The sequence below is a fragment of the Mus musculus genome, chromosome X, assembly GCF_000001635.26.
Source record: "Mus musculus strain C57BL/6J chromosome X, GRCm38.p6 C57BL/6J".
NCBI classification, from domain to species: Eukaryota; Metazoa; Chordata; class Mammalia; order Rodentia; family Muridae; genus Mus; species Mus musculus.
Genome location: NC_000086.7, coordinates 167,726,267 through 167,740,130, shown reverse-complemented (window position 1 = coordinate 167,740,130; position 13,864 = coordinate 167,726,267). Strand labels below are relative to the sequence as shown.

General features: G+C 39.4%; 1 protein-coding gene across 13 annotated transcripts in view; it reads left to right on the top strand.

Moving 5' to 3' along the window:
* Positions 1-13,864, top strand: part of Frmpd4 (FERM and PDZ domain containing 4) — a 1,105,936-nt gene that overhangs the window by 837,111 nt on the left and 254,961 nt on the right. For all 13 annotated transcript variants that reach the window (NM_001369234.1, NM_001033330.4, NM_001359072.1 and 10 more), the window contains one exon: positions 10,996-11,112. In NM_001369234.1, coding sequence (NP_001356163.1) covers positions 10,996-11,112 — 117 coding nt within the window. The remainder of the gene's footprint in view (positions 1-10,995; positions 11,113-13,864) is intronic.

Genomic DNA, 13,864 nt, shown 5'->3' with positions numbered 1-13,864 from the left:
CTAGTTTCTATGCTCCTTCCTTTCAGTATTAGTTACTTTTCCATTGCTGTGATAGAATGCTTTGGCTAGAGCAGCTTAGGGAAAGAAGGATTTGCTTTAGCTCAACGGTCCAGAGTTCAGTCCATCATTGTGCAGAAGGCATAGTGGCAGAAGCTTGAGTCAGCAGGTCACATTGCAGAGCAGTCAGGAAGCCAAGGGAAATGAACACACTTGTTCCTCTATATTTCTTCTTTTTATTTACCATGGAACCCAACCTCAGGGAATGGTGCTACCAACTCTTAAGATGTGTCTGCCTATATAAATTAACCTGATCAATATGATTTCTCCTGGACATGCTTAGAAATTCCTTTCCTTGTTCCTGTCAAGTTCAAAATCAAATGTTATCCATCAATCTTTCCATATCTGAATGATGATGAACTGTCAGTTTGTTTCTCTCTTGAATTGTCCCCTATGAACAATTCTGAATGTTATCTGTATGGTCCTTTTCTACCATTTATAATACCCACAATTATTATATGCTTTGCATAAACATTCTAATGACTTGCACATTAGCTCCGTTAACAAACAGTAGTTGTTTGACAATTAACTTTGGCAGGCACAGTATGCTTCAGCATGTACTTTTGAATAACCATGGTTTATAAACTGTCATCATCATTGCTGAGATTTGAAGGGCAAAAACACATTTCCCCTTTGTGAAGTACTCAGATTATAATAGCTTTGCACATTTAAAACATCATTAAAGAAAGATAAGACACATAAATGCAAAGCATGAAATTTGATTGGGTGCTGATTCAAATATGTACCTCAAAAGATTATTTTTAGAATAATTGCGAAGATTTGGACATAATCTATCCATTCGATGATAATATAGCAACATTCAATCTAATGAATGTGCTATTGCAGTTTTAAAGGAGATTGAACTGGTAGATTGAGAGTGATGCAATATGGTTACAATCTTATGTTTCAAGTACAGATAGAAGATTAAAGGAGTGAGCGGATGGGATAGAAATAGAGAATAAATGAGTAAGGGCAAGGGAGCAAGGTACATGTGACCTGATTGATTTGTTAGGTCATTCCTGCTCAGCCTCTACACTGCTGACATTTGAAGCAGGAACATTCTCTTGTGAGAACTTTTTGCTCTATAAGATAGCTATCAACAGTAGTATCTCTGTTTACTTAGCAAAAATAGTGACAACTGAGACCACTACCCATTGACAGGGGATCTTGGGGTTGGGAGTGTAAAATCATTTCTCTTAAGAACCAGAGTTGTTCTTGAAAAAAATAAAAAAATAAAAACAAAGATTCATCTTATTGTTATGTATATGTCTACACACACACACACACACACACACACACACACACACGTGTGCGCGCACGTGTGTGTGTGTCTGAGTATGGGACTCTATTTTTAATGTTTTTATATGATTGAAATATCTCAAAATAAGGAAAAACAAGCAGGCATAGTTGGGAATATGAACTCGTTGTCTTTGGAGAGGCTTATCTTGAGATGAGCACTTTGATCTGGCAAAAGAAATACCTTACATTCAAGGAAATTGGTAAACACTAAAAAAAATGATCATTGATACATTTTAGACTTTTTCCCTTCCCTTGAGACTTCTGAGTTGCTTTGTTCACAATATCAGGGGGCTTTCAGGAATGGTGAGGAAATGCATCTTATTGAGCATAGTATTGGCCTTGTAGGCTTAAAAATTCTAGACCAGCCTGCCAGCTCTCTGTCATATTGCTTTATTTGGAAAATGCCCTCAACTTGACAACTATGCATTCATTCAAACAAGTGTTTTTACTGCACTGTGTTTAGGTGCCAAATCCTACACATACTGTTAATGTAAAAAGTAGTGGCTATTTTAGCTCCAGCTTGTTTGCCTATTGTTGAACTTACGGGTGAGGAATCATGGGAGGCTGCATGTCCGTTAGTGTTTTCTCTTCTATCAGAGATCGGGACGCCACTTGTTAACAATCAATAAGATTGAAAGGTTATTCCTTCCATGTATTTTGATCCCCCCTCTAAAAGTAATGCTAAGTTTCCCATTTCTGTATAATATTAAAATGTTTGATTTTATGTGTATGGGTGTTTTACATGCATGTATACTTGTTTACCATGTTTATTTCTGGTGCACATGGAAACCAGAGGGGGGACATCAGAGCCCTTGAGACTGGACTTAGAGATGATTGTGAGCTGCCATGTGATAGCTGGGAATTTAACATAGGTCCTTGGAAACCGTGCTCTTAACTCCTGAGCCACCTCTCCTGCCCGTTCATTTCTGTCCAATTCTAAATTCCTTTATAAAACATTAGTTAAACTGGAAAAACTCATGTGTCAGATTAGCAAATCTATTATTATCAAGACAGTGTAAATTCCTGGGATTTGAAGCTAAAGCACACAGGTCCTTGCCATTAAAGAAATCACAATTGACTAGATCCTGGTTTGCTTTTCTGTTCCTGTGCTAAATAAATAAATAAATAAATAAATAAACAAACTGCCCAAACCAACATGAAAAAGAAAAGCATGTGTCACCTCTTCCACGATGTTAGCCTATCACTGGGGGAACATCAGAGGAGGCACTCAAGCCAGAACAGAAGCAGAAACCATGGAAGAGCATTGCTGACTGGCTGACTTCTTACAGCTTGTTCAACTTGCTCTCTTATATAGCACACATGCAGGACTACTTGTCCAGGAATGGCACTGCTCACAACTGGTCAGTCCCTCGTACTTCAATTGACACTCAAAAAAAAAAATCACATCAAAATGCTCAGAGGCAGATCTGATTGGGGGATTTCATTAACTAAAGTTTCCTCCTTGCAGGTGACAGCTATGGAATGGGGGGGGGCAGATTGTGGGCGTGCAGAACGTTAAAGTGAAATAAAATGGAATAAACAAAACCACAAAATCACAAATATAGATACAGTGTGTCCCCCAAATGATTGGGAGGTTGGTTTAAATATCTTATAAAAGTCAGTAGGATGCTCGGCTGGAAAGAGTTGGTTGTGACCCTTGCAGATGCCTATTTTTAGAATCAGCAGTTCTGGCTTTCCCCTTCTGTTTCGTTTCCTGGTGTATGGGTGTGCATGTGTGTATGTGCGTGCATGTGTTGAGCACCTGCACATGTATAGTATGTGGGTGTGTGCACTTGTACAAATGCATGCGGAGACCAGAGGCTGAGCAGGATGAAAGAAATCTTCCTCTTTGGCTCTCCACTTTCTTTCCTTTAGTCAGAGTCTCTGATAGAACAAAAGCTTGCTATTTCCGTTAGGCTAGCTCCTTTATCCAGTGATGGGGTAATAGGTAATCCCATGGTTGGCTTTTTATGGGGGTGCTGGAGATTCAAACTCAGGTCTCTGATGCTTGCAGAGCAAGTGCTCGTATACACAAACTTCTCCCCAAACCCCTTCTTTATGGATTATTTTCCAGCAGTCAGAACAATATGTGGCATATGCTAGTCACCCAATGTTTGTTACAAGTTGTTAGCATATGCATGAGAGAAGTAATGATAGCAACTGTGTTTGATCACCTAAATTATACCCAGATGTTACATTTAATAGTACTTAAATTGTCAGAGAAGAAAATTAATGGTTGTCAAGGATAATTCAAGTAGCTCAAGCCACTCTAACTCACTCTATAGCCATGAATGACCTGGAACTATGTACTGACTTTCTTGTTACCACCTCTTGGGTGCTGTGATTTAGAGTCAGGCATCACCACACCCTGGTGTATGCAGTGCTGGGAATTGAACCCTGAACTTCCTGCATACAAGGCCATACTCTATTAGCTGAGCTATAGCCAAGCCTTAATAATAAATTTTAGGGGGAGGTTAGTAGTAGGTATTGAATCTGGGATCTTTTTTCTTTTTGCTCTTTCAAATATGAAACCTGGCTTACCTCTCTAGACTCTGAAGAATTCAGTAATCTAAAACATCTAAATGTACTTTGCCAAAGTTGAATTCAAGGCAGGATGGTATGTGGCTTTAATGACTCCTGTGTGTTTAATACCCAGTTACTCTGGACCTTGTTCTTGGTCTCATCAGATTTCCTGGGACTGGCACAGTACTGTTTATAAACCAAGGTTTAAACCAGGTGTAGTGGCTCATACCTGTAATCACAGCAGATGGAGCACCGAAAGTTCAAGACTAGCTTGGGCTAAAGAGTAAGAGGCCTTATCTAAAAACACATGAAGCTTTGGCTTGCTTGCCTAAATTTTTGAAAGGAGAACCAGTTAGCCTGGATTTGATTTTTCTAAATAGGAAGCATAGGATAAGACAGGTCTGATAGTCTTATCTGAAAGTCATCTCACAAGTGGTTTGATAATGTAGACTAGTAAGTGGTATAATGGAGCAGACAAAATTGATCAGAAAAAAAAAAGGTGTAATGCCATTGTCAGAATATACATTCAAATGTCATACATAATACCATAGGTAAGCTCTTGAGTCATAGTAAGTTTCTCCTTAACTAAACTGATTTTATGACTAGTCTACTTGAGATGATGTGCTTTCAAAAGGCTTGGCATTAGTATTTAAAGGTATGTTTTACATCTTCATTGTACTTCCATAACCTCCTTGTCACAACAGAAGTGACATATTTCTAAATGTTTGGCAGGATGCTTCTGTCTGGATGGCTTTGATGTTTTAGTGACCTGAATGACACAGGTTTCCTCCAGTGTACCTGCCAAAGCCTGCCCATAAAGGGCCATAGGAAAGCAAGCTGCTACCTACTGTATGAAATCAAAATGCCCTAGTACTACACTGAAGGCTGCATAAAAGGACAGTGATGTTCAGAAGTAGAGAACAATGTAATCACATTCAGGACATGTCTGTGTATGGATGGTGTGATAAACAACATCAACAGACCTGTCAGTCATGTCTTTACCCGATCCAGGGATAGCAAACTACAGGACTAGCATCCCTAGAGGTCATGGTGAGGGTTCTTCTCCAACCACTGCAGATTATACTATGTGAGGCACAAAAGTGTCATGGCTATCACCAAAACTTGGAATTTTAAAAATCTATTCAGACCCATCTCCTGTTGTTAATTTTCCTCTCTCCCTGTCTTCGCCCTTTTACCTTAACTCCTTTGTATGTGAACCTAGAGCCAAGAAGCACGAATACTAGCTACTTCAAATGTAATCTGATGTTGGAGGATAGTTGGTGGTATCTGGTGAATTCAGGTACCATAACCCAATGTCACTTGAATTATCATGGGGAGATATAAATAGCCATCTATTTACCCCACATGGGACACCAGAAACAAATGAAAGAAATTATCCAACCCAAATCTATCTTAGTTAAAAAGTGAATGCATTGGGCTTGCTTACCAGGTGGGGTGCTCTTTCTGGTAGCATGAATGAATCTAAGCCAGCTCGATCACCCAAAAGCCCACCCCAGGATAAGTGATGATTCAAAACTGCTACATCCCTAAAGTTTCATACATGATTTGAATGTAGCTGACCAGTCAGAGTGTCTCCCCTCTCTGGCAATTGTTACTACTATATAAACTCAGGGAGCCCTTGGAAACCTTGGCATTTTCAGTAACTCCTTGAGACTTACAAGTTTAATTTATTTTCTGAATTGTGTAAGTTTCATCTACTTTCTAAAATCTTAATGATCTTCCCTTCTTCCTTCAGGAGGGAAGGTTTTAATTTGGAGGACATATCTATACAACACCCTAGCCACTAATCTTAACAGAAAAATAAATGGGAAAATGCTTTCCATTTTATATATCCATATGCAACACTGTGTAACCTTGGGTTCATCTGCAAAATAATTTCTGTGAGTTCACAGAAGCAAGAACGATCAGATCCTGGGTCAACATTTATTTTGTTGTATTTTTTCACAGTGCCACTCAATGTCAAGGATGAATAATCAAATAGATAAATCTCTGGTTTGTTCATATTCTCAATAGATATAAAAATTCACTTCTCTGCAAGTCTCAAAGACTGCAGTGTAATATTGGCTGCCAGTCCTATATGATTTATTACCAAATATATGAAGAAGCTCATGAGCTCACATCCCTCTTAATTGTGGTAATGTAACTGCTTTGGACCTTGGAATAAGAAGCTGTAGGGATCAACCTTGGGTGATCTTCTAATTCACTATTAATGGCAGCAGCCATTTTGCTTAGAATAAATTCCAGTTGGGCTCTCACCTACTGTGCTGTTTCTTTACCCAGAACAGTCTGTACAAAACATGGTATGTTATATGCTGCCCAAAGATCTAGTTTCCCAGGAAAGCATGTTGTCTCCCAAATATATTTAGAGCATGCCTGAGACTGATGCAGAAAGACTGAAAAGATTTCGCTACAAATTGTAGTTGGGAGCTACCATAAAGGTAATAAGAAACTAACATAGGTCCTCTGCAAATTCTCTTAATACTCCAGTCATCTCTCCAATCTTGGGGCTGTCTGGTTTAACAGCATTCCTGGAATCTAGCCATTAGAACAAAGAAAAACATAATAACTTTTTCCAAGCTATGACCACCAAAAATGTCTCCAGACACTGCTAAATTCCTTTGGAGACAAAATTACCCTGGTATGAGAACTACTTAGAATAATTTACCTATGTAAGTGAGAAAAGCAAGGAAGAGTTGGATTTATCAAAAGATCATATGTGTAATAAAAGGCAGGTTTTGCATCTACCTGACTCAAGTCTTTGGAACCTGATTCAGAGCCCTTTCTGATGATGAGCTGCTGAGCTATTCCAAGAAAATCAAATAGCTTGGACTGCCTGATGGTGGTTTATAAGAGCTCACCCTTTCTTAGGATGGACTGATCATAGAGATTCAGTTCAGCAAGCAGAGACAGATACACAGCAGGAGAGTATCAGTTACTTCTACCAGTCATCTTTGCACCAATAGCTCTGCAACTTTGACCCATTCATAGATGCTCTCATTTCACAAAAAGTACGAATATTTCTTTCTTTCTTTTTTTTTTTTTTTTTTGTTCATGGATAGTTTCTGTCTGTTGCAAACAATGGATGAGTGAAACTCAAAGTAGCAAACCAGTTCAGTCAGTCTAGGGAAGTTTCTAGAATGATTTAAATAGCCTTGACAATGTAGGTCGCTATTTTTAAGGCTGAGGTAAGTGTTTGAAAGTGGTTCACACAGCCATGATCTCAGATACGACTTGCAGAACATTAGGACTGCGAGGATCTCAAGGCTTTTGCTGGGAAATGAAGAAACTGGCCCACTGTACCCTAGATCACAGAATTTTTTCCTTCTGCCTTAGAAGGGGTCAAGCTCAATAACTTCTAAGATTATGGGGAAAGGTCACTGCTTGTTTCAGTCTCTTCTTGTCAGACTGGGAAGGAAAATTGACAGTCTTTCCTTCTTTCCCCATTCTGAGTGCTACACTCTTTTCATGTGAGGCACCATCCTATACTAATTACTCCATAGAAGTAATTTTCTCACACTGACATGAGGCCTTTTACAGACACAGGTCCTAAGGAGGATAGATAGGTCATGTAATTTGCTCAAGATTATGGGCAATAAGTAAAAAAAGGGACGATTTGTAACCTGGCAATTCCCAACTTTGACTGGGTGTCAACATTGCCCAAGTATTGCATAAGATATAGGTTTGCTTAAAAACTGTGTATGGAGATTTCTAACTTAGTTTCCTGCAAATGGTGATACCAGACTGCAAATGATGTCAGCAGGGCCTGGCGGCATACCATCATTAGCAACACTAGTGGACATTCAACAGAAATGCTAGGATTAAGAGGGCCTGCTTAAGAGGATCTGTAGGCTCTCAGAAATAATCTTGACGCTGAGGTGCCCTTGGACAAGAAAAGTCAAACCTTTCAAAGGAAGAGGTTTTATAATGGCCCCAGCCCCTAGGATTGTACCTAAGAACCTCAGAATAAATTCATTCTGAGACTGTCAGAGGAAGAAGGGTGTGAATCTCTCACAGGCATCTACTTGGACCATTATTGTCCCCAATGAAGATTTCTGCATGGTGTTACCACAGCTGCCTGACCTCTTCTGAGGAACTGAGCATGATTTCTGAATTTGTTAAATCAAAGCATCCACTGTTTTTACTTGCATGTTGTCACATTCTGCTCTCCTCCTAGAGCTACCTCTTCACATTCTTTGTAGATCCAGGCTTGGTGCCACATGCCTATAGTTCCAACACTCCGGAAGATGAGGCGGGAGATTTGTTGTGCATTCAAGATCAGCCTAGGCTACGTAGAGAGTTCTAAGACAGCATGGGATTCAGAAGGAACTCCTGGGTTTTGTTTGTTTGTTTGTTTGTTTTTTGTTTTTTTTAAAGATATTTTCTTAATTTACATTTTAAATGCTATCCCAAAAGTCCCTATACCTTCTCCCCACCCTGCTCCCCTACCCACCCACTCCCACTTTTTGGCACTGCCATTCCCCTGTATTGGGGCATATAAAGTTTTATGCACAAAAGAAAATATACTGGTTAGAAAAGGTGCCAGAAGTGAGAGAACAGGGGCACTTGGGAGTAGTGCAGAGGAAGGAGTTCCCTAGAGCCTTTCTTCACCTAGCAGCTCTCAGTTCTCATACTGCAGAGGAGCCCCTTTCTAGTTCTGACATCTGTTGTTGATTTTTCTCAAGTCTGTCGTTGATAAATTCTTTACAAGTGTTTTTGTTTGTTCTTCCTACACTTTTAAGTTTCTCAGTTCTACAGAAGCCTTTCCAACCCACATATTTTTACAACAACTCATGAACAGGTGGTTATATCTATGTCTGATTTTAATTAGTCCATAGTTTATTTTGGTGCCCCTTGACCTAGAAGCTCACAGTTAGTATGTGTGCGGTTGTTGTACTGGAGGTAGTTTAGCAGTGGTTTTCTGGTGCTGCCATTTCATTTTAGGCAAAGACATTATTTGAAAACATCTTGCGGAATGGTTGTTTGCTACACTGTGGACATCCTACCCAGGACAAAATGTGGATTATAATGAAATTCAGCAAATAAAATATAATCGAAGCTTCCTGCAGCTCCTCATTAGAATGCTGTATTTGACATTTCAATTGCATTAGGAAGCCTGTGCCTTTCCTTGGGTGATTAGTATTTTATGTTATGTATGTGGAAAGGGGCCAAGACCGAAAACCTAAGGGGGAAAAATGACATTTCCTCTGACTAAAGGGGCTAACAGGTACCACCATATATAATTTGGGATTTCAAGATAAATTGTAGCATCTCTATAGGTAAGCTTCCTTCCAAAGTCAAGAACAGTCTTTATGTTCCTTCTAACTATATTCCAGCTTTGGAATATAGAAAGTTTTAAACAATGGAATAGACTGTAGACTGTATTGGTGCCTCAAAGAACTTGTTACTTGGTCCTATCTTAAAGAGCTTTCCAAATGTGTTCCCTGCTGATATAAGAGAACTATGGTGGGATTTTTGTGCTTGTTTGTTTATTATAGTACTTCTGGGTAGAATCCATGTGTTCTCTCACCTAGGGGAAATAGCAGTTTTTTGTTCAAAACCACCAGAGGAAATTGCCACCGCTGACATTTGCATAAGCCAAGGAAACAAAAGAGGTGGCCATGTCTTTTCTTTTAACAGTCAGCAAGAAATAGTGGTCCTACAGTGCCATTCTAAATTTACCAGACCTCTATTAATTTTGTGAATACTTTTGATCCACACTCTTTATTAGAGGTGGTCACGAGACCAAAATGGAGTTAAGGAAAAGCAATAGGAGGGGGTTTAAATTATGCAAATCTTCCTCTGCTGCGGAGGAGTTACAGGAAATGGGCTTGCATCTCTTGACACTGGTTGAGTCACTGGTTGGAGGGATGTGGTGGCAGGGCAAGGGCATTGAGAAGAGGGGTTACTTTGGATACTCACCTTGGAAGGGCAACAGGCTGCATGAAAGCTAGCAAGTTGCATCCTGTGCAAAAGGGCCAAACCAGGGAGGCAGAGGACAAGAGAGATCCGTGCTCTGCCTGCACTCACTCTCCAGGATGCTCTTCTTTCATCTCACCTTGGTATAAAGGGCTCTCTGGTGGCTGCTGCTACACTGACTCTGAGTCCCTGCAAACATCATCACTGCTCTTTGCCTGCTCAATTTTGTTGATGACAATCTGGCCTTTGGAGCCACTGCAGGATCTTAGAGGCTGGCTGTCAAATGAGCTACTTCTCTTTGATCTAAGGAGCCATATGACAGAGGATGTGGAGCAAGGTTAAAATGATGTTCCTTCCTTCCTTGCAGGATCATGGGTAAGGACTGAAGAAGTGTTGGGCATTCATGAGAAGGCAGGGATGAATTGTACAAGCCAGCATTTGGTGATCAGTTAGAAAATGGCTACAGGTCTCCAATTAGGGACTGGAGTGTGCAATGCTACCTATCACAGTGGCTTGTCACCAGGAATTATGGCCTATTCCTTTTGATTTTAAAAGACAAATATATAGAATACTTTCTAGTATTTCACTGTACTGACAGGCAAATTGATTTTGAGACCTTATAATGTGGAAAAGATGAGGTGTAGATATTTGTTGCAACTTAACACTTAGGGTTAACTTAATGGTTTATGACTGACTTTGCTTGGCATATGTTTACTATGAGTATACATTTTATATTTTTGTAACAGGAATCTAGAAAACTTCAGATTGCTTTTTTTCTTAAAAGCATAAAACAATTTATCTTTGTGTGTGCTTGTTTATATGACAATGTGAAATCTATGTATGTGTACAAATCTCTAATTCTCTGTCATCAAAATATGCATCTTGTGGCCAGAAGTACAAAGAACTTTCTATCAAAGCTTTCCACAACAATTTAATTTTACTAACCATTGTCTTCCTATCCATATGGTGTATGAGTATACTTCTTTCATGTAAATTCTATGCAAAAAGTGTTCTGTTGCATACAAAATGCCCAGCATGCTATCAGATACAGGCATTCATTATAGTTGCTGTATGATCAGTTATGCTCACAATGTAGAGGAATAAGACATGTATCCTTGCTCAGTAATCCAAAAGGTATATTCAAGAATCAGGGGTGATGATGCTTTCTTTGTTTTCCAGCCACAGGACCAAGTCTTCGGGCTGGCCACCTCCCTCAGGAACCTGGGGCTTGAACCAGGTACCACCCTATGGATGGGAGATGATGACAAACCGAGATGGACGTGACTACTTCATCAAGTAGGTTTAAAAGACACCAAAAAATTTGTCTAATGTTTTCTTTTAATTTTTTTAAAAAATTATTTATTTATTCTTTGACAATTGTATACATATATAAAATGTATTTTGTTTATATTCACCCTTTATTCCCCTCTCTTTTGCCCCCTCCCACACCCTCTGGAAACTTCTTGTCAACATGTCCCCTTCCTATTTTCCTGTCTTTTTATTTTTCTAATAGCCCACTGAGTTCAGTTGGGGTGGCTTGCATGTGCATGTGTATGGGGTTATTTATTGGATAACTGGATAACCAGCTCTTACCTCCACAGTATGACAATTCCGGCTCATAACAGAAGTGTGATCTATTAAATATTAGGTCAGATTCATCCATTGTCTGAAACTAAAGAATGATGTGGAATCTTGTTATTTCATAAAGTTTTCAGGAATGCCACTGAGTCGTGTACTAAAAAGTTTATGTGTTTTCATAGCATATCTTACTGTGAACTTTCTGTGGACATTATTTAAATTAGAGATTTTATGACTGACTTATTTCTGTTAAGTGACCATTCATCACAGAATGTCCTGCTTTGGCCATTTTGGATGTATCATTTAGTAGCATCCATGGTGTTGTGCACTTATTTGCCACTGCCTGTTTCTATGACTTTGGTAGTCCCTCACTTGCCTTCATTTAGTTCTCACTACTGCATTAAACTACTCTGACCAAAACCAACTTGGGAGAGGAAAGGTTTTATTTAGCTTGTACTTCCAGATCTATCACTGAGGGAAGTCAGGGAAGGAACTCAGGCAGGAACCTGGAAATAGGAACTGAAACAAAGACAATGAGGGAAACCTGCTTGCTGGATTTGCCTTAGCATATTCTCTTATATAACCTAGGACCACCTGCCAGGCATGGCACTACCTATAGTTATCTGAGTACTCCCACATCAGCCATCAGTCAAAGAAATACTCCCACAGACTTGTCTATAGGCCTATCTATGGCAATATCTTCTCAATTGACATTCTATTCTCTCAGATGGTGATAATTTGTGCAAAGTTGGCAAAAGCAAGGCAGGACAACCCTCTAAAGACATTTTCTAAGCAGCTCATTGTCACTCTAAAATAGTTTCTGCCACTAAGCCAGTGTCACAAACTATTACAAGTACAGGTAGATACTAAACTGCTTGAGTAATGGCTTTCAGGTACTGTTGGGTGTCCACTTTAATTGTATTCATTACCCTAAGTAAAGCAAAGCTAGAAGATGGATGTGGCCTCTGGTACATTTCACATGATTAGTAATAAGGATTTGTTTATTCTGCTTTTATGTTCCAATAGCATCTGTTCTCTCTTCTGCCTCCATAAATTTTCTTATTCTAAGAACCTCATTTAAGTGGAGTCATACAATATCTATCTTCTTGTATCTGGCTGATTTATTTTTCTACAAAGTTTTCAAAATCGTATTTACATTACAATGTGCTAGAATTCATTCTTTGTGATTACTGAATGATATTATACTGAAGGTATGCACCATACTTTTTTATTATCTGCCCCAGGATGCTTATTTGTTTTAATCTCTTGACTACTAAGCAGTGGTGCTGTGAACATAGCTGAACAGATACCCTTCGGAAGGGCTGTGTGTATACCATAGTGCTAAAGCATTTTTTCTGCATGTACAAGTCCCTAAGTTGAACACACACACACACACACACACACACACACACACACACACACACATAAACACAAACACATTCTGTTGCTCTTTTCACTTATTTGGGAGCTACATCTAGAGTTGGAATGACAGGGCCATATGAAACTGATGGGCCCAAGTTAAAGTCTATGTTTCACTTTTTAAGATACCACCAGAGTGGTTTCCAGAGTATTTGTCACCATCTAGATTTTTGCAGTTTTGTGAGATGAGTCTTTATATTGTGCAGTTCTTTTTCCTCAAACAAATAGAGTTTGAACTATCTTTGTTCTCCAACATCACTGAAATATTCTTAATTACAAGAAATTAGTGAAATAGATTTGGAATCAGGAAGCACAGTTGGCCAGAGTCCAGTTGTAATTGAATAGAGATTTGAGAGGAAGGGAATTTTTTTTTCCCACCACAGGCTGTTTTCTTTGTTTCAGCCTAGCTGCCTGTGCATTGATTAGCAAACATAAGATCATATGGGGAGTGGGGAACATTTTTTTTTTTATAAAAGTATCTGTCCAGATTCTTTGGTCTTCTTTACACTCTACTCAATCCCAAACACAAGTAAGGATGGCTGGAAAGCCACCAGGGTGGCAGCTCATGGGATTGTTGTGGTTGCTTTTCCAGGCTTTATAACCCAAATCCCTCCTCCTCTCCATAGTTGCTGCAGGGAGAAGAAGACCCCTGCCCCTTGAGTCCATAGCTACACAAGGGACTGCTTCTTGAAAACACCATGGAAAGACCTGTGTTTCCCTTTAACCATGACCCATGCTAGGGACTATAGAAGTGCCTTGTGACTTTTGAAGGCTTATCCTAAGGTTGTCACACATAAGGAAGCATGAGTGTGGCCTTTGGAACTCCGTCTCAGAACACTCCAAAGACAGGAAGAAAGGCCAGGGGTGTAGATCATATCTTGGATTCTAAGCTGTTACTTGTGGAGAGTTTGTCCAAGTGCTTTCTTAAGTCAGCGTTTGAAATTATAATGTGCCATCTAGTTTCTAACATGGCTACAAATGCACTCAGTTGACTCAGTTAAAGTAATCCAAGGATTTGTAGTCATAACTAGAAAAATAATTGAGGCAAAAG